Below are 18,988 nucleotides of genomic sequence, written 5' to 3' on the forward strand. Positions count from 1 at the left end.
TGATTTGCAATTGCTCAGCATTAGATGGATTTGCTCAGAATGATATTGATAATTAAGGATGTGTCATGTTTCCTCTTGAGTTGTGCATTTTGGTCTCCCTTCTCTTTCATCCAAGTTAAATAAAGGACACCACCTAAGATTTATTCAAATGTAGGCTTCATTTGCTCATTTTAACCCAAGTGGCTCCACCCAAGAGAGTTCAGAGCAGTGTTCTAGAGGAAAAACACAAATGAAGGTGAGACAGAAACTAAAAACATGAATGCTTTGATTTCACATGGGGCCTAGAACTTGAAAAATTGAATACAAATGCTGATACTTCCAACAGCATCCAATAACATAAAGGACTTGTCTACATTCCAAATCTAAAAGTTAATGCCCCATTATTTAATTTTAAGTTATTTAGAGATATTGGTTAAATAATAGCTGCTAACATGAATCATACTTGCAAAATAAAATTATTTTACATTGCTTAAGAATGCAATATATTAAGGGAATGGTACAACGGTGGCAAACTCATGTTCGCCGAACCCCAAAGAGAAGGAGCCAATGAAGCACCAGAGCTGGAGGGGTGAATCCTGTAACTCTGGGAAGGCAGGGATTTTTTTTAATGGTTTGCCTGATAGCCACAGCACATAGCCTAGGGCAAGCATTCTTGTTGAATGGATAGGGGACTGGATGGGTGTACCCATCAAGAGGGGTGGGAGCAGGAAGCCTGAGCCACCCACACCAGGCTTCCTCAATAGGGTTGTTCTTTCTGCCCTGGTATCACAAAGCAGCAGAAAAGTGGAACAATAATGGGATCAGAGCTCTAGGGAGTAGATAAGGTAGTTACCTTCCCCTCTTGGTCATCCCTGATATCACTGCCCCTTCTTTCCCATTCCCATTTCTCCTTGTGTCTAATCAGCCTGACCAAGGACCATGGCAGCACCTGAGGCACTTCAGCCCCGCCCAACAACTCCCAGAGCCGGCTGAAGGAGAGAGTCCTTCGACAGGGCTGAGCACGGGCCATGTATCTAAGCCACAACAAGCTTGCGAAGGCCTCAAGAACGTGAGCCCGTCTTCCGTTCATTTTGTGTCTCTGTGCATTACTTCTAACACTGCAGTGCTTGCACCCGGGACGGGCGTTATTATCTGACTGGATGCCTTTCATAGGTTTGGTCAGGTAGTAAGAAATGGTTTGGCACACTCCAGGTTGTATGTCACCGTATTAATATGTGTCAGTACCCTTGCCAGTGTGTAAAAGCCCATTCTTCATAAGGTTATTTACAGTACATTATATGTTCCTAAGACTGAAATCTGAATGTCAACAGACTTTTATTGTGACAGTTTCGTTACAATCCTAGACTCTTCCAAGACACAGAAATTCTTTAGGGCTTACAAATACCAATACTAAGCCAAATTCTCATCCTATAGAAGCAAAGAGAATATCATCGGGTCACAGTTATTTAGCATTTTAATGTTTGGGTTCTAGGACTTAGAAGAATGCTAAAAGAGCACATGTTTCTTCTGTGGGACACTTTGGAACTTTTGCCATGTTCTATTAAACTCTTTGGAACCTCATTTCATAAGTTTGTACAGAAAGTCCCATATAACCCTCATATTGAGATGGAAGTCTACCATACTGATTTTTTAAAAAAAGTTTTCATAGGCCTTAATATAGTTGGGTAAGTTTAGACAAAGGCATACACACACCCAAGTAAACAACATCCTAAAAATAAAGATACAGAACATTGCTAACAATCTATAAACTTCCTTCATGTCCCTTTCCAGTTTATCCTCTCTGCAAGGCAACCACTGTTCTGAGTTCCATCATTATAGATCAGTTTTGCCTGCTCTTGAATTTCACATAAATGGAATCAGGCAGTATGTTCTCTTTTGTGGCTGGCTTCTTCTGCTCAATAGAATGGTTTTGAGATTTATGCAAATTGTTGCAAGTATCAGTAGCAGTTGCCTTTTAAATTTCTGAATAGTATTCTGTTGTATGAATTTACCACAATGTGTTTATCCATTGTTCACACAGGAGCTGGTTGGGCACATATGGTGCTCCAGTAAAAGAAAACGTAGCAATTCTTGTTCATTCAAATATACGATCCACACATGCTTTTGCTAATGATTATACCCAGAGCTAAATCTGACTTTTAATCCTTCAGTCCTCAAAGGGGTGAAAAAGAGAGCAGGAGAAAAACAGGAATCACTTGAAAGTCTGATTCTAAGAAGCAAGCACCAGGAGTAAGAGATAGGATGTATTAGGCAAAATATCTTCAACATGAACCAAATTTGCTCTTGGTCCTGGCTCTTGTCAAGGACTGTGAAAAGACTGAATTAAATTCAGGTCTAACCCCCCTTCACTGTTATCTTCCTCTTATCTCTCCTAGCTCTTTTGACCACTGGTTAAAAATTCTTTTTCTTTGTAAACAATCTAAAGGCTTTTGGTAATTCAGGTAGACCTTGCTTGCTTGGGCATTCTGGAAGATGACTCCAGTTCCAATCAGTGTGGCAGTGCGGGCAGTGGTCTGTGTAAAAAAAATATTTTGAGTCCCTTTCCTTGGACCATGTGAAAGACATCAAAAAAGCAGGAAGTTTGGGGGAAATGATGTAATCTATTATGATTTCTCATCATCAAGAACTTAACTCTGTCCACAGGGAAAGAATACTCTAATAGGTCCTATAAAAGTTTCTTTTGGTTGTGATTCCTCCCTCAAGATGTTTTAAAACTATTTAGAAAAAACACAGACAAATCTAGTTTCATCTAGTTAGTTAAGAAACAAATGAGATCAATCTAGTTTGATCTAATTAGTTAAGTGTCCACAGGAAACGTCATTCCAGCTGAGTATGGAGCAAGCAATATTAAAGAAAAGAATAACTGAACATTACACAGAGAGCACAGAAAACATTATTGCAAATAATGTAGGTAAATAGGAGTTCCTAGTTAGACATTAATTTTTGAGCCAGTGACTACAAGTTCAAATTTAACGGTTTTGTAATTTAAATATTTTTTTAATGTGTCACTTGAATATTATCTCTTGCTTCTCAATTGAAAATGGGGTTGCTAATATTTACAATTACTTGAACTTCAAGTCCTCCCTTGGTAAGATTTCCCCAATAGAGCTAATCATCTTTCTTTTTTTTTTTTTTTAAAGATTTATTTATTTATTTGAGACAGAGAGAATGAGAGACAGAGAGCATGAGAGGGGGGAGGGTCAGAGGGAGAAGCAGGCTCCTCACTGAGCAGGGAGCCCGATGCGGGACTCGATCCCGGGACTCCAGGATCATGACCTGAGCCGAAGGCAGTTGCTTAACCAACTGAGCCACCCAGGCGACTGCTAATCATCTTTCTTAAGTTGCTATTTCAGAGTAGTAGCTCCCAAATTGAGCTATATTTGTAGTTACCTAGAAAACGTGAGGGGTCTCAGTGATATGCTGAATGGAGGTATGAAGAGTCAAAATCATTCAAAAAGTACAGTCTGGGTTAGAAGTATTAGAAGAGTATTACATTGGGCACATCCTTATCATAGGCAGTGTCCATGACAGAAATTAATCTAATTTGAAAAGAAGCTAAAATCCTCATAATAAGGCTTTCTCCATTGGGGGAACATTAAAGATAGCATAAGACACAACCAAAGTGCTGATGTTACTAAAATAAAATCCAGTCTCTAATTAACATAAATGCAAAATTTCTATTACTATAAATTTTGCAATTTCTAATATCACTAGATCAACTTTTATTAAAGAATTTAATTTTTCTACTTATAGTGAGGCTAAAAAGCAAGAACAAACATTTGTCTTATATAAGATATCTATTGAAATGTTCTGTAGAGTTGTAATCACAATATTGTTGGGAATAAAGTATTCTTTTTTAAAAGATTTCTTTTATTTATTTGAGAGAGAGAGCGTGGGGGGAGGGGGGACAGAGGGAGAGGGAGAGGCTCTCAAGCAGACTCCATGATAATGTCCCACATGGGGCTCCACATCAGGACCATGAGATCATGACCTGAGCCAAAACCAAGAGTCCGACGTTCAACCGACTGAGCCACCCAGGTGCTCTGGAAATAAGGTATTATTTGATGTCAATTTGTAACTTCCTGAATATTTATGAATCAGAGGCACTTCTACAAGCATATGTCAGGCATTGCTCCAGTTGCCTGTTTTACTCCTCTTATAAAACCCTACATAGGTTTTTTAATCAAAGGTTCATGGATGTTTGTTTTAGTATAAAAATATAGTTACTGAGGTGTTTTTTTTTTTTCATCCTCAATTCTCAGGATATATTAAATTAAAACCAGATATCCATGTTGAGATACCACCAAGGATTCCTTTATCTTAGCCATTGCTTCTTGGCCAGAGGTAGGATTCTGTCCCACATCTGCCCAGGAAAACTACAGTGCATGACTGTCTAGCTCTCTTGGAATGAAATGCATGGTCTGGAATTTCCAGGAAGAATGCACATTAAACGATTGGATAATGTGCTCACAGGTGGGCAAGCAAGGCTATCCTCTCTGTCACTGTTGTCATGAGCTCCCCAATCTCCACCAGGGTCAGCTGCCCTACTTCATCTTCCCCATGTTGTGTGAGTCATTGCTGTGCTTATAAAGATAAAACCAAGAGTAAGAACACTTATCTTCCATAGAAACACAAAATGGACATGCTTTTCCATTATGCTGGACTCTGTAACGAAAGCTCTAGGAAGTGAGTGCAGCATGAACTCATTCCTTCCGCCTCAGCAGACAGATGGAGAGAGACATTCCAGTTTGTTTCCAGTCTTTTGTCTTCAGAGCATTTTTGGCATTTCCTTCAGGAAACTGGAGGTTGTGACCTAAGGTTTCCTTAGTGAACACACTTCTGTTTCCCACAGTTAACCTTACCCAGAAATGACATCTACTCTGTTAGGTGAGGTTTATCTTCATGTCCCAACTGTGTCCTGTGCATATTCAATGACAGTTGAAAGCACAAATTCTGAAAGTAAGAATAGGACTGAAGAGCCAAACACACCAAAATCCCCAGTGAAGGTGACAATAATGTTGAAACAAGAATGAATTATTACAGTAATTCCGTGATGCTCACAAAGTGCCCTTGCTCTCCTTGTATAGTTGGAGAAAGTAACAGCTAGGATGTTAAAACTTTCAGATACTATTAACTGAAAGTTTTCAGGCATGAGGTGTATACTATGCCACCTACATTCTGCAACTTGCTACTTCACTGATACTGTATAGTCCCATGTTGTTCAAAGGATAGTCTGGGAGAAGCCAAGACAGTGTCCTGAAAAAAATTAAGTGATTTAATATACTGTCTCCCATATCCATATCCCCATTTCTCCAGCATGTTGGTGGAAAGCCAAGCATGTAAGCTTTTGTTGATGTGTTTGCCATGACCATTGAGTTTCATAATTTAAATTAGATATGCAACATTGTTGTATATTGTTTTTTTTAAACCCATGTTTTAGGACAAGAATTATTATATATAATTTAGTTTGGCTTGAATGTAATTTAAAACTCCAATAATTACATTTACTTGTCAATGTGGTATTTAGAGGTTGGTGGTTTTCATCACATTTTTACTACTCTTCAACGTTAACTTATTGAAGTTTCTCTTCCTGAAAAAGAGCGGTTTTTAACAAACCACATTTTTTTTACACCCTAGTTTATCAAGGTAAAATCCTTTAAAGAGTAATAGAAATTTGCCCGTAACTTTGATTCTAAAAAGCCACATAGTCAAATAGAAGCTTAATAATTTTTTTTAAAAAATGCTCTCCACAGAGGAATCTTTAAAAAAAAATCAGTTTATTAATGTTTAAAAGTTGATAAAGCTATGTGCAAAATGATCCACAAAAGTCAGAAACCTATTAAATACTATTTTTTAAAAGACATTTCTCAGTTTAATTGCACTGAAAACCATACTAAAGAGACAGCAATATATTTTTTTGTAACATTTATACACATCTTTAATTGACTATTTAATGAACAGCTGTATTGAAAAACTTCTGGTATTCCCTATCAGTTAAAGTAATGCTTTAATGGCACAAGAAGGTTGTATTTTCTTAGGAAATACACGTTCAACGGTGTTAACACAAGTTAGAAAAATCCAATAAAATGCTGAAACAAATACATTCAAAAATCACGGAAAGTACTTTTAACACAACAAAATACAACCATCCTGTTGGTTGAACTAATTCACAACAACACTCTGAAATAAACATCAACAAAGTGCCAAAGACAGATGTTGTATTTGTTAGACAGATTCATTAAGAAATCTCTCTTGGTTTACAGTCACCCGCCCCTCCCCTCCCCCAGTCAGTTTTCACCTGGTTTTGCTAGTTTGTTTCTCCTATGACACAAAGGATCCTGCCTGATACCATTTAGGTAAGTTGGACTTCCTTATGCAGATTTCAGCCACAATGGATACCATGCTATAATACATTTCCTTGTAAAGTTGTTAAAAGAAAAAAAATCAAAGTGACTTTAACCAAATTCCAAAAAACTGATCCAGCTTACATGGAAACTTTGGCCTCGGGAAATAAAATTGCTTTATATCTCCAAACCATCTCCATTCCTCACAGTTTACCTCCTGGACACAGCCTACCTGCTACAAACCATCAAGAAATGGACCATGCCACAACCCCAGCTCTGATGAACGCCAGGTAGTTCAAATAATAAAGTAACAGACTTTTGAGGACGGGTGTGAAGGCCAAGGGAGGGTGGGATATGCAGAGCATACCCAGAGAAACAGAAGTGCACACAATCCCTTGGGCTGGAAAGTAAGGTGAAAGAAAACATCTCCTCAAAGCTCCCGACAGACGCTTTCACACCGGGACGTTAGTCTTCCAGGAGGGGCCAAATGAACCCTTCAGGAGCTTGACGATGCTAGACCTTTGGCTCAGTGCAAAATCAAAGCTCCAGGGCGGGGGGGGGTTAGGAAATAGATTCCAGACGAGGACCTGATCTCCACCCTTCCCAGTGCATTGTTCACAGGAACTAACCCACCAACACCCCGGCACCACCAGGCTGCTCTTACTACGCCCGCCCTCCCTCTGACTCCCAGCGGCTCCTCCCTGGCAGCAGTCGAGACAGAGATTTTTTTTTTTTTTTTTTTTCCGAACACTGGGTGGTGGGTGACCACGCAAGAATTCTCGCCGTGGGTCGGCAGCGCTCAGTTTTAGGAAGAAGAGTTGACATTTCCAGAGGACATAATGGTCTCTGGGTTGTCCCCATCGTCCTTCTGCGGGTGGGAGGAGTTGTCCGACTTACTGCGGCTGAATTCCATGCCGGCAATGATGGGTCGCTTGAATTTGCCTGCGGAGTCCCCGCTGGGGCACTTGCAGCAGGACAGGATCCGGATGAAGGCCCGGCGCATCTCCTTGTTGGTCAGAGTATAAATGATGGGGTTGGTGCCGGAGTTGAGCACTGCCAGCACCAGAAAGTACTCGGCTCTGAAGAGGATGTCGCAGGTCTTCACCTTGCAGCCCACGTCCAGCAGGAGCAGGATGAAGAGGGGCGCCCAGCAGGCGATGAAGACGCTCAGGACGATAATCACGGTCTTGAGCAGCGCCAGCGACTTCTCCGAGCTGCGGCTGGCCTTAGACGTGTTCTTGCGGAAGGTCAGACGGCGGCTCCGAGTCCTGACCAGGGAGTAGATCCGGCAGTAGAGGATGACGATGGCGAGCAGGAGCAGAGTGAAGACAGTGGTGCAGAAGAGGATATAGTGCTTGTGGTAGAGCGGCAGGACGGTGGAGCAGTTGTACAACACGCTGATGCAGTTCCAGCCCATGATGGGCAGGCCACCCAGGACGAGGGAGATGACCCAGCAGGCACTGATCAGCAGGAAGGAGCGGAAGCTGTTGCTCCCGTTGTGGAGTTTCATTTTCAGCATTGTGATATAGCGCTCGATGGCGATGGCTAGGAGGCTGAACACGGAGGCAGACAAGGCCACAAACATACTCCCTTCCCGCAGAAACCATTGGGCGGGGGTGAGCTTGTAGGTGGTGGCGCCAGACAAGAGCAGGTTGGCTGTGTAGGCCACTCCTGCCAACAGGTCTGAGAGGGCCAGGTTGCCAATAAAATAGTACATAGGTCGGTGGAACTTCTTGGTTTTCCAAATGGTCAGCAAGACAAAGATGTTCTCTAGGATGATAAAACAGCAGATGAGAATGAACACCACCGAGCTCAGTTTAATGCCATGCTCCTTGTCCGCGCCGATATTCAGCTTTCCTGTGTAGTTATAATGCCGGACGATAATGTCATAGTTGACATAGTCGGAGACAGGACTGCGGAGGGCCTTCACCAGCGGGACGCTGGTAGACCCCATGGTGCACAGTGTCTCCAGGAATCCGGGGGTGGCGCTTCTCCAGAAGAACGCTAGAGGGCGAGGCCGAGCGAGCCTTCACTTGCTCCGGAAGGTGTTTCTGTCCGAGAAATCCAGGCTTTTTGTGTCGCTTTGCCCTGGTTGGAGAGGGCCTCGGAAACCGCAGCTTTAAACAAGTCACAAAGAGGAGAGAGTCAGGGAAAAAGCCACAGCACACTGGCATAATTCATTCTAGCTAAGGCATTGCTCCAGTTTTGTCGTGGATTTGTTTTAAGGAAACTTGGAGGAAGCGCAGAGTGGGATTTAAAAAAAAAAAAATCAAATTCACATTTCTTGCCAAATGGGGGGGGGGGGGAGGGCAGGGGAGGGAGAAAGAACAAAAATTTACCCAAACTGAAAACTCCAAATCGACACGATGAAAATTCTCCTGTGTCACATCCAAATGGAAATGGGAAAACTAGAGAAGTGAGCCCCATAACACCTCTCCCGCCCTCTCACCGCTCCCCCAACTCCAACCCTCTCCAGGTTTCCAGCTTGGAGGTTCGCTGAAGCGTTGGCCCGCTCACCAGCGGGTTCACCACCAGCTCTTGGTCTCACCTCGGAAGAGACCCAACCGCTAATATGAGGGTGGAGACGCACACCACCTCTGCTTGCCACCACCACCCAGCTAAAAGAGCTGAGAACCACCTCCTAATTGCCTTGCAAGACATTAGATTTGCACGAAAATCATTTGACAGAGTAAGTCATTCTTTGGGCTCTATTAATAACTCTCTAGGAACAGGTGTGCTCAGGGTCCGAGGGGTGTGGGCAGCCAAGCCCGCCCCGGCCTTGCGGTAAACAGGAAAGCTTACGCTTCTGTGAAGCAACTGACTTTTCTTAATTTCTTCTTCTAGGTTTTTTTTTTTTTTTCCTTGTAAGCCAGTGCAAGAAAATATAAAGGTATTCAGTGAAAATCGTTCATAAGAGATTGCAATAAATCCCAGGAATTTAGTACATTCATTGATTGTATAGGGAGTATGTTTAGTTACTGTGAGTTTGGCCAAAACACACACAGGCACACACACAAAAGAGAGAAGTTATACTACTAATGATAACGATACATGCCACTACATTCCTAATTCCAAGTTCAAAGCTTCTGTCCAGAAACATAAAGGTACGTCTGGTGCGTTGCTGAACGAGAGCCGGCTGTTTCATTTACTGCCCTCCCCCCAACACGTTGCCTCCTCTCTTAGAACTACAAAGTGTGGAGGGAATGAAACATGGCACTGGTCAGCAGAAGTCTACTTGTAATGTTTCAAGATAACGCAGCAATGTGAAAGAAGTGGAGTAATAGAGACAGCAGTTCCCCGGGTAGCAGAGGCTGCTCGCGTCCAGAAGCTCTGCATTTCTCCCATCTAATTCCGCACCCTGCTCGCCGGCAGTGCAAGTTTAAGCCTTTACCCCACCTCCCATATTCTTTGTCTGTAGGATTTCCAAATATAAGCGCCTTCCCTCCCTCTGCGACCAACCGCAGCTTTCACTATCCCCTACCCGTGGTGGGGTTTACAACTGGACTTAACCCTTTTCCGAACTTCATAAATCACAAGTGCCCCAAGAACAATCCGATCGGGTTGGGCTCCTTAGCAGCCCAGGGATGAATGTTTCCAGCGCCCAGAGATGGATGTTTTAAAAGGTTTGGGGTTTGGGTTTTTTGTTGTTGGTTTTTGTTTTTTCTTTTTTCTTTTTTTTGTTTTTGTTTTTTTTTTTTGTTTTTGCTTCGTTCGGGTTTAAAAATTCCTTTCTAACACTGAAGACCTCCTGCAGCGGCGGTCCCCCGCGCCCCCGGCCCGCGCTGGCAAGGCGCGCAGTCCCCTACCTCGCTCAGGCAGGACGAAGTTGCGTTGGGAGAGCTCCGGGTCGCCACTGCGCGCTCGGCATCTTGCTGCTGCCCCGGGACTGACTGCGACGCGCTCCAAACTTACTCGAGTCGGGGTCCCCTCCCTCCGCAGCCGCACACTCCAATGGCCAGCCCTGCTCCCCGCGGCCAGCGCCGGCCCGCTAGCTGAAGTCGCCGAGCGCCCCGCTGAGGCTGGGTGGCTTCTGTAGGAAGAGGCGGGGAGGGGTTAATATCTCAACCCCCACGCCCTCCGCCAGCGGCTGGGGGCCTCCGGATCTCGGCTGCAGAGACTCACTGTCCAGGAAAGATCTGGGGCAGAAGCGGGCGCGCGCGCGCGCACACACACACACACACACACACACTCCTCCCCCACAGGCAACCGAAAAAAAAAAAGAAAGAAAGAAAAGAAAGAAAAAGAAAACAGAGAAGGGACGGAGGCTGGTGCCCCCTGGATTCTGATGCATAAATCACGGCCCTAGCCCTGCTGTCCTCCACTCCCGGAGACCATTCTCCCAAGTCTTACAAAAGAGAGGAGGTGGGGAGCCTTTGGAAACTTCCCTCCTGAAAAGTCTTAGGGGGCAGAGAACAGCCCGGCGTCTCCCAGCGCACCTCTCTGGTCCCCTAGGCGCTGGAGTCCTTGGTTGGATCGGAGTCCGAAGACTTTGGCGGGGCGCGCCCGCGGCCGCTTCTGCGCAGGCAGAGAAAACCTGGGCGAGACCCCGAGAGTCCCGGCCGCTCTCTGGGGAGGAGAAGCTGGCAAGGGGCTGCAAGAGACACGGAGGAGATACGCAGCAGCCTAGAAGGGAGAATGGCCCCGGAGGTTCCTTTACGTCTCCCCACCCCCATCCCGCTGCTGCCCTGAAACTTGCGGTCTGAGGGGCAGAAAGTGGCTTTCCCGGGACTCGCGGTGAGATGGGCCAGCGCCTGGCGAGACGTTGGGTGGGGGTTTCCCTTATTCAACCGGGCGCAAAGTCAGCCGTGTGTCCCAGATTCTGGCCAGTGGGAGACCTCTGGGGACATGGGCAGCTGCTGGGGCCTGAGAGATTTAAAAAGCTTGGGCAGCACAACTTTCCAAAAGGGAAGAGCCGCTGGGCCCAGCCAACCTAGTCTGAGGCCGGTGCCCTTCTCCCCCTTTCTACTCGGGAGAACTTAGAGGCCCCCACACCTCAAAGCTCCCAACACGCCCACTCTTTTCTTTCTCTTAGACGCTACTTGAGAAGGTGAGACTAGAGGCGGCCTTGGTCAGCTCCTCCTCAATGACAAGCTCAGAGCACTTCTGCCCTGCCCTGCTGCGACACAGATTTCCACCCAGTCCCTGGTCGCACTGGCTTCCCATCCTGGCAGATGTGAACGCAAAACTTCTCCGTGTGCAGTTTCAATTGATAGACACACCCTGTACCTGAATGACTCAGAAGGAGGCTAAATGAATAAACAGACCCCGGTTTCTGGGATCTTATGAGTTCGCAAAAGAAGAAATCAAACGACAGTTAAAATCAAGTTCACAGCTGCCTGAAAGTCTTCATCAACGGAGTTGCGGCCGGCACATAGCCACAAAGTCAGCAACAGTATATGCATGCAACATAGAAACCAAGATAACGATCCTCTAGACTCTAGAATAGATGGGCTCTGATTGGGCTTGAGGACTTACTTAAAAGAAGAGGTGGGTACTTGGCCTAAGGTGGGTACTTGGCAAAATCCACCCCACCCACTAATTTATGAGTTCTTTAAGGGAAAGGAATTAAAGTGAATTGCACACCAAAACTCTTATCTATCATGGTAGATTATCTAACTTAAGCAAGCATTGTTGGTCATTTTATTGATGAGAGAAATGTCACTCAGCTTAAGTCACTAGATATCCCAGCTAGTATGTGGCGGAGCTGGGTTCCACAACTTAATGCCATGTCTCCCAGATGTCATGACCCCCAGTTCAAACACCTTCGGTCAATGAATAGTGTGTGTTCCCCAAAGGGAAGCAAACCTCTAGCTTTAAAATTTTTAAATTGTGCTAATTTCTTTCTTTTTTTTTTTAAGATTTTATTTATTTGACACAGAGAGAGAGAGAGAGAGAGACAGCGAGAGAGGGAACATAAGCAGGGGGAGTGGGAGAGGGAGAATCAGGCTTCCTGCAGAGCAGGGAGCCCAATGGGGGGCTCGATCCCAGGACCCTGGGATCATGACCTGAGCTGAAGGCAGACGCTCAATGGCTGAGCCACCCAGGCGCCCCAAATTGTGCTAATTTCTTGACTATTTATATGTCTAAAATGTATACAAATATAGGCTAATGAATGTCCTTTCAAAACCACTTATTTCCTGACTATGCAAGTCTACAAAACGTATACCAAAGTTACACTAATAAATGTCTTTTTTTCACCATGAAGCATTTTCTTTTTTGCCGAAACGTTTCATTAAATTTCTTTTTATTAAATTATTAAATATTACATTATTTATTAAAATAAATATATTTCTATTTTTACCACCTTTTAAATTAGCAAGACTTTTTTTTAAAAGAGTATATTTTTTTTTGAGATTTCTTTATTTGAGAGAGAGAGCGAGCACAGTACATTTGTTACAGTTGATGGGCCTACACTGACACATCATTATCATCCATAGTCCATAGCTTATGTTATGGTTCAGTCTCGGTGTTGTACATTCTATGGGTTTGGACAAATGTATAATGACATATATCCATGATTATGGTATCATGCAGAACATTTTTACTGCCCTAAAAAATCCTCTGTGTTCTGCCTATTTATGCCTCCCCTCCCCTATGAATGTCTTTATTAAAACCACTGATTTCCTGACTATGTATTTCCTGACAAAGTGTATACAAATGTATAGTAGTGAACATATTTTAAAACTTCTCATTATCTACCTATAACATCTAATGTAAGGTTATATATTTGGGTAGCAGATTCTAAGTATTGCACATATTAACTCATTTAATCCTTCCAGTGACCCTACAGGTTAGGAATGATTATTACCCTAATTTTACAAACAAGGAAACTGAGTCCCAGGCATATTATATTAAGTAACTTGGTTAACGTGGTCTGTGACCATAGATTGGCTGTAGCCTCTTAACCATGAGTCCAAATCACCACAATAAACCTTGAACGTGTCAAAGAATTACATGGGGGAAATCAGTCTTTTTCTTGTGAATACTGCTGGTGTATTAATCCAGTGTTTTAAAAAGCCCAAATACTTTGCAGGTGATTACTTAGAAATATTCATCCTTAGTACACACCTATAAGACATAAAATGTAGATGACCACTCAGGCAAAATTAGAAAGTAGGTAAAACTATTTGCAGCAATGGTTTCCCTGCCAATTCCAAGTCTCTGGTTCCCACACATATCTCTTCCCATTACTCTCAGGAGAGGCCCTAAGAATTGCATCCTCAAGCTATCTCTTGGCTCTCAGCCCAGGTCCCTTTCCGCTGCTGCCTGGAAGGCCAGCCCAATGTTTTACCTTACTTCTCCTGGCAATGAGGTTACCATCTGACGCCCAGTTCACACTGAGGTTGCGCCATTCCACACTTCTTATTTCAAAGCAACTTTATTATTCTTTTATGCATGCTTTACAATCTCTCTTTAAGGGTTGCCACAGAAAATGCCATGTCATATTTGGGACTTATACTAAAAAAAATTATTTGTCGTTACTCTGCAACTCAAATTCAACTGAGTGCACTGTATTTTTATTTGCTCAGTCTGGCAATTCTACTCTCTTTCCTAAATGCTCCAGGTACTTTCCAACCCCCTTCCACCCACAATCCCCTGTAAAGATCCAGCCCTCCCCTTCCTCATCTATTCTTAGGGAAGTAACTAGCCTCCTACTTAGTGGAGAATACAGTGTCACTGAGATTTCTCTCCTCTAAGGTAACAGCAACTTCACCCACCCTTACTTCCTGCCAGTAGCTTTCCTCCTTCCCAAGGCAAACCCTTGCCCATATCATGGTGCTAACTCCCCCCAAACTTTCGAAGACGTGGCTCAAGTACTCCTTCTCTCTCTTGTCCTTTCAATTCTTGGTCTCTGATGACTCTTTATCTTCAACTTACCTTAATATTTGTGTGTTTCCTCTACCCAAAACTCACTATCTTCCGCTCATACTAACTAGGTCTCGATATAAATCTCTCTTCTCTTATTTGCCACCGCTCAAAACTACGTAGTGGGACATGACAGTCTTGGATTCAGCCATCATTCTGCCTGTTCCCCGCTGGGCAACTTTTGGCAAGTTCTTTAACGTCCTTGAGCGTCAGTTTCCTAAACTCTCTCTCTCTTTCTCCACAGCGTTCCAGAATTATACAATAACGCATCTTGATTTTCCAAGTCCTCTCCTGGACATACAATGGGCCCTGTATAGTCTGAGAAACTATCCAAAATTATTTCTCTGATAACTCCATTTTCTCTATTTCTCTATTCTATCTTTCTGGAACTCCTACTATTCAGATTATGGACCATCCAGGAAGTTTTTATATTAAATATTCTTTTTTTTTTTTAAGATTTTATTTATTTATTTGACAGAGAGAGCGAGAGAGCTCAAGAAGGGGAAACAGTAGAGGGAGAGGGAGAAGCAGGCTCCCCGCCAAGCAGGGAGTCTGATGTGGGGCTCGATCCCAGGACCCCAGGATCATGACCCAAGCCAAAGGCAGATGCTTAACCATGTGAGCCACCCAGGCACCCCTATATTAAATATTCTTCATATTTATTTTCCATTTCCTATATCTTAATCTTTTTTCTGATTTCTGGGAGATTTCTCAACTTTATCCTTCAACTCTTCAGTTAGTATTTCCCTTTGTGTTATCAGACTTTTGAGTCTAAATGCTCTTTTCTTTTTTTTTTTTTTTCTGAATATTTCATTTTCACAGAACCCTGTTTCTGTTTCAGGGATCCCATATCTTTACTTACCTCTCAGAATATTAGAATGTCATTGCTGTTGTCAAGATTTTCTCCTTTTTTTTTTCCTTATCGTCTCATTTTCCTGTTTGTTTTGATCTTGGTTCTTTGTGTCAGCAGCTTTCTCAATTGTTAGGTGATCTCTGGCTGTCCATTCCTGTTTCAAACAGAAGCACTGAAAACTAACTAAAACTCTTTGTGGGGGGTTTGTCAATGGAAGAGTGGTAGGTAATCAAGTATGTTCTTTTATTAGAGGACCCCAAATACCAATATTTATAGATCTCTAATCCTGGACTGGTCAATTTCGTCAGCAAGGAATTCTAAAATCTCTTGTCTGCCTTCTCCTATTTTCTGAAGTGAATCGAGGAAGGCAGGGGAGAGAAGGAGAAAGAAGCTGATCATTCGGTGTTTCAATTTTTTTTAATTAAAAGATTGTATTTATTTATTTGACAGAGAGAGAGACAGCGCGAGAGGGAACACAAGCAGGGGGACTGGGAGAGGGAGAATCAGGCTTCCCGCGGAGCAGGGAGCCTGATGATGCGGGGCTTGATCCCAGGACCCCGGGACCATGACCTGAGCCGAAGGCAGATGCCCAATGACTGAGCCACCCAGGCGCCCCTTACTGTGCCTCAATTTCTCTATCTGTAAAAATGGGTTATTTAATAGTACCTCCTGTGTAGAGTGTTGAGTGGATGAATTCATTGTATAGACAATGCTTATCTAGTACAGTGCCTGGCACATAATTACAGGTTATATAATTATTTCATATTCTTGGGATAAGGATGTTTAAAATAACATAGAAAAAGAGAAGCCAGTTAAGAGCACTGGCAAAGAGCAATCTGAGTCAGAAGATAATGCGAGAAAGCATTGCTACGGAAGAGCAGACTGAAGAGTCTCAGCAAGGGGGTAGTCAACGGTGTCAAATGTGACACTAAGTTCCCCTAAATGAGGGTTCATGAGAAGTTTTTGGCTTTGTTGATTAGGGAGTCATTGGTGTCCTTAGAAAGGGCAGGCTCAGAAGAATGGTTTCAGAAGCATGGGTTTAAGAGAAATGTAAATGACCTCTGTTCAGAGCGAGTAAATTGAACACTTTCACTTCCCTCCACTCCTACACTCCACTGACATAATAGCAAAGTGTTTTTTTGTTTTGTTTTGTTTTGTTTTATTTTGCTTTGCTTTTCTTTTCTTTAGGCATAAGCAAAGAGAAAGAAAAGATAAGAGATAAGAACAACAAAATTATGGCAACTGAAAAGCAGAGGGATGAATGCTAATTTTCTTACTACAACCAAGAAAACTGAAAACTAATGCAACAATGGGGGAAGCCCAGAAGCAAGCTGAGTTGCTCTACAGAATCCCAGAAAGGCCCAGAAATTGGGGATTTTAGGTGTCTCTGAAAGCAGGGTTGAGAGTGAAGATGAAAACAGAAGGTCGGCTTTAGAAGCAGTTAGACTCATCCTCACCCCCTCATGCTGCCTCACCATGATCTTCCCCAGCCCTGAGCAGCGCGAGGGACTGAAACTCCCCCATTAGGGAAGACAACTGGGGGAGAGAGGGTGCACAGAATGACTTTGATGGTGCAACACCACAGTAAACACAGGAAGGGTAAGTGGAAATCCCTATGCTGAATGGTGAGATACCCCAGCTTCATTCTCTCCCTCTTCTCCCAGGTGTTGCAACCAAGTTTGTATCTTCTGGGAAGAGTGGAAACCTTTTTCTCTGCATGTATGAACACTCCCAGGAGAAATAACCTAAAGATACTGACATTTAGGGGTCCATCAATGAAATGACTTAGCCAGATCTTCTTCCAGTGATGTCCACCAGCCAACAAGCCATGTTCATGCACATAGCGCTTCCATAGTCTTTCTGTGTTGAATGTCAAAAGTCTTAACAAAGGACGAATGGTGCCTTGGGTATTTCTGTCTATCTCTCTCATCTTTCCATATAGTGTCTACATTATGGTGTGAGTGCTAAAAGCCAAAAAGAAGAAGCGCCAGAAGTCATATCACTTTTAATGACCTAGCCTTGGAAGTTACTCAGCATCATCTGTACTTTAGTCTGCTTACAAAGTTCTGCTAGGTCCAGCTGGAGGCAACATAGACCCCACCCTTGATAGGGGAGTGTAAGTTGTTATCCTGTAAGAAGGGCACATGGAGGGGAACACAAACAAAGAAATAAAAACAGCTTATAGATAAAGGGTGGGGAAAGACAACGATATCACAAATTCTTAGCAGCACTGGATGCTGGAAGACATGGAACAAAGCCTTAAAAACATGCAGGGAAGATAACTTTCAACCTAGATTTATATACTCAGCCAAGCTATGACTAAAGAGTTAGGACAGGATAAACACATTTGTATATCTTCAACTTCTCAAGGAATTTATCTTCCATGTACCCTTAACCAGGAAACTTCTGGAAACTCCATCAATATGAAGGCATTAAACGGAGAATGGAGAAGATCCAGGAATTGAGGCTCGGAACAGGAGAGAAGTGAAGGGAACCCCCACCCATGACCCCTAGGACGACAACCATGCAGCGATTAGGACTAGAGAGAAGGACAGAGGACTCGGGAGTGATGTCCCCAAGAATGTGATACATTTTCTGATGTGTTTGAATGCCCTGAGAGTGTGGAATGGATTAGTAATAAGTACTTAGGAAACTGAGCAAACAACGAAAAAGACAATATTTAAGTCTAGGGAAAACCAAACGATTTACGTAAAAGTAAATATGTACACACATATTTTTCCCATTGTGCGTATTGCCTTTTCAAATGTTACATCCTCAGTCTTCCCTCTTATCCATTTGCACTTTCTTGGCTTTTGTTGTTTACTTCTAGGGCTTTATCTATCACATACATGCAGACAACTCTGAACCATGCACCTCTATTCCCACCTTTATCACAAGCTCCAAACTCAATATCTAAGTTTTTATTGGAAACCTCCATTTGTGTGTCTCATAAGCACCTCAAGATCAAAATATCCGAGGCCCAACCATGTCATTCTGACCATTCTCTTCCCAGGACAATTCAACCTGCTCCCTGATGTATGTATCAGTGAATGGCATCAACATTCACCTCATCAGACAAGCTAGAACATTCCAGATTCCATTCTGACTGCCTCTTCACCAAATGTGAAATTTGCTGCCAAGACTGCTGTCCTCTGAAGGACCTTCTGAATTCATTTCCTCATAATCCTCGAATGCCCTTGTGAGGTTCTTACCCCCACCCCTCCATTTATAACAACTTCCTCCTCAGAGGTCTCAGCTCTGAGCATCCACACCACCATCAACGCCGCTTTTCTAAATATCTGAGATCTGTTCATTCTACTTACTTGAGGGTGACAGGTAGTCTCCATGAGAGGGAAGGGGTTCCTACATTACTAAAGTATGGTGGGATTTCTTGAAGAAACATCTCTTGTATATGTTTACAGATCAATAAACACATACCAAGAGAAATTAAAAGCTGTATAATGTTCTAAATCATTGATGATAAAGTACCAATCAGAAATTAAGATAAAACAATTCTGAGATTATAGCAATAAAAATGGACACGCATTTATTTATTTAATTTTGCTTGAAAAAATAAAGTCTATTACTTTTTTTTTTTTCATTGAAAAATTACAGAGGCACTATATGTTGCCTTTGTCTGTGGCTTGTTCTCCTGTAGCCAATCACTTTCGTCTCTCCTCGTTCCATTATTTCAACTGCACTGAAGGAAGCTAGCCCACTCTTTTTGGGATATCCTGGGACACTCTAAGTTTTTGTGTGTCTATTTTAAGTCAATCCATCTTAATCCCTCTTATTTTGAGAAAAATCTGTCTAGCAAATTTTGCATGAAGATGCAAATTTTGTTGACATAAATTGCAAATATTACCGTCCCTGCAAATTTGTTAATATCAACATTGTAAAATCACCTGAATCCTTATCACCTGGA

The 18,988-nt window shown here is 43.0% G+C and overlaps 1 protein-coding gene across 1 annotated transcript; it reads right to left on the reverse strand.

Moving 5' to 3' along the window:
- Nucleotides 1-5,761: 5,761 nt before the first annotated feature.
- On the reverse strand, nt 5,762-11,383 carry S1PR1 (sphingosine-1-phosphate receptor 1). The gene is made up of 3 exons (XM_035017907.1): nt 10,781-11,383; nt 10,151-10,374; nt 5,762-8,461 (listed from the first exon to the last, which is right to left on the reverse strand). Exon 3 carries the CDS (start codon nt 8,296-8,298, stop codon nt 7,150-7,152), a length of 1,149 nt encoding a protein of 382 aa, XP_034873798.1. The 5' UTR covers nt 8,299-8,461; nt 10,151-10,374; nt 10,781-11,383; the 3' UTR covers nt 5,762-7,149.
- Nucleotides 11,384-18,988: the final 7,605 nt, after the last annotated feature.

This window comes from Mirounga leonina, unplaced genomic scaffold (genome assembly GCF_011800145.1).
Source record: "Mirounga leonina isolate KUSES-001 unplaced genomic scaffold, KU_Mleo_1.0 Mir_173, whole genome shotgun sequence".
NCBI lineage: Eukaryota > Metazoa > Chordata > Mammalia > Carnivora > Phocidae > Mirounga > Mirounga leonina.

Excerpts from the sequence above, each read along its gene's own strand:
- S1PR1 (XM_035017907.1), bottom strand. The coding sequence starts at position 8,298 with ATGGGGTCTACCAGCGTCCCGCTGGTGAAGGCCCTCCGCAGTCCTGTC.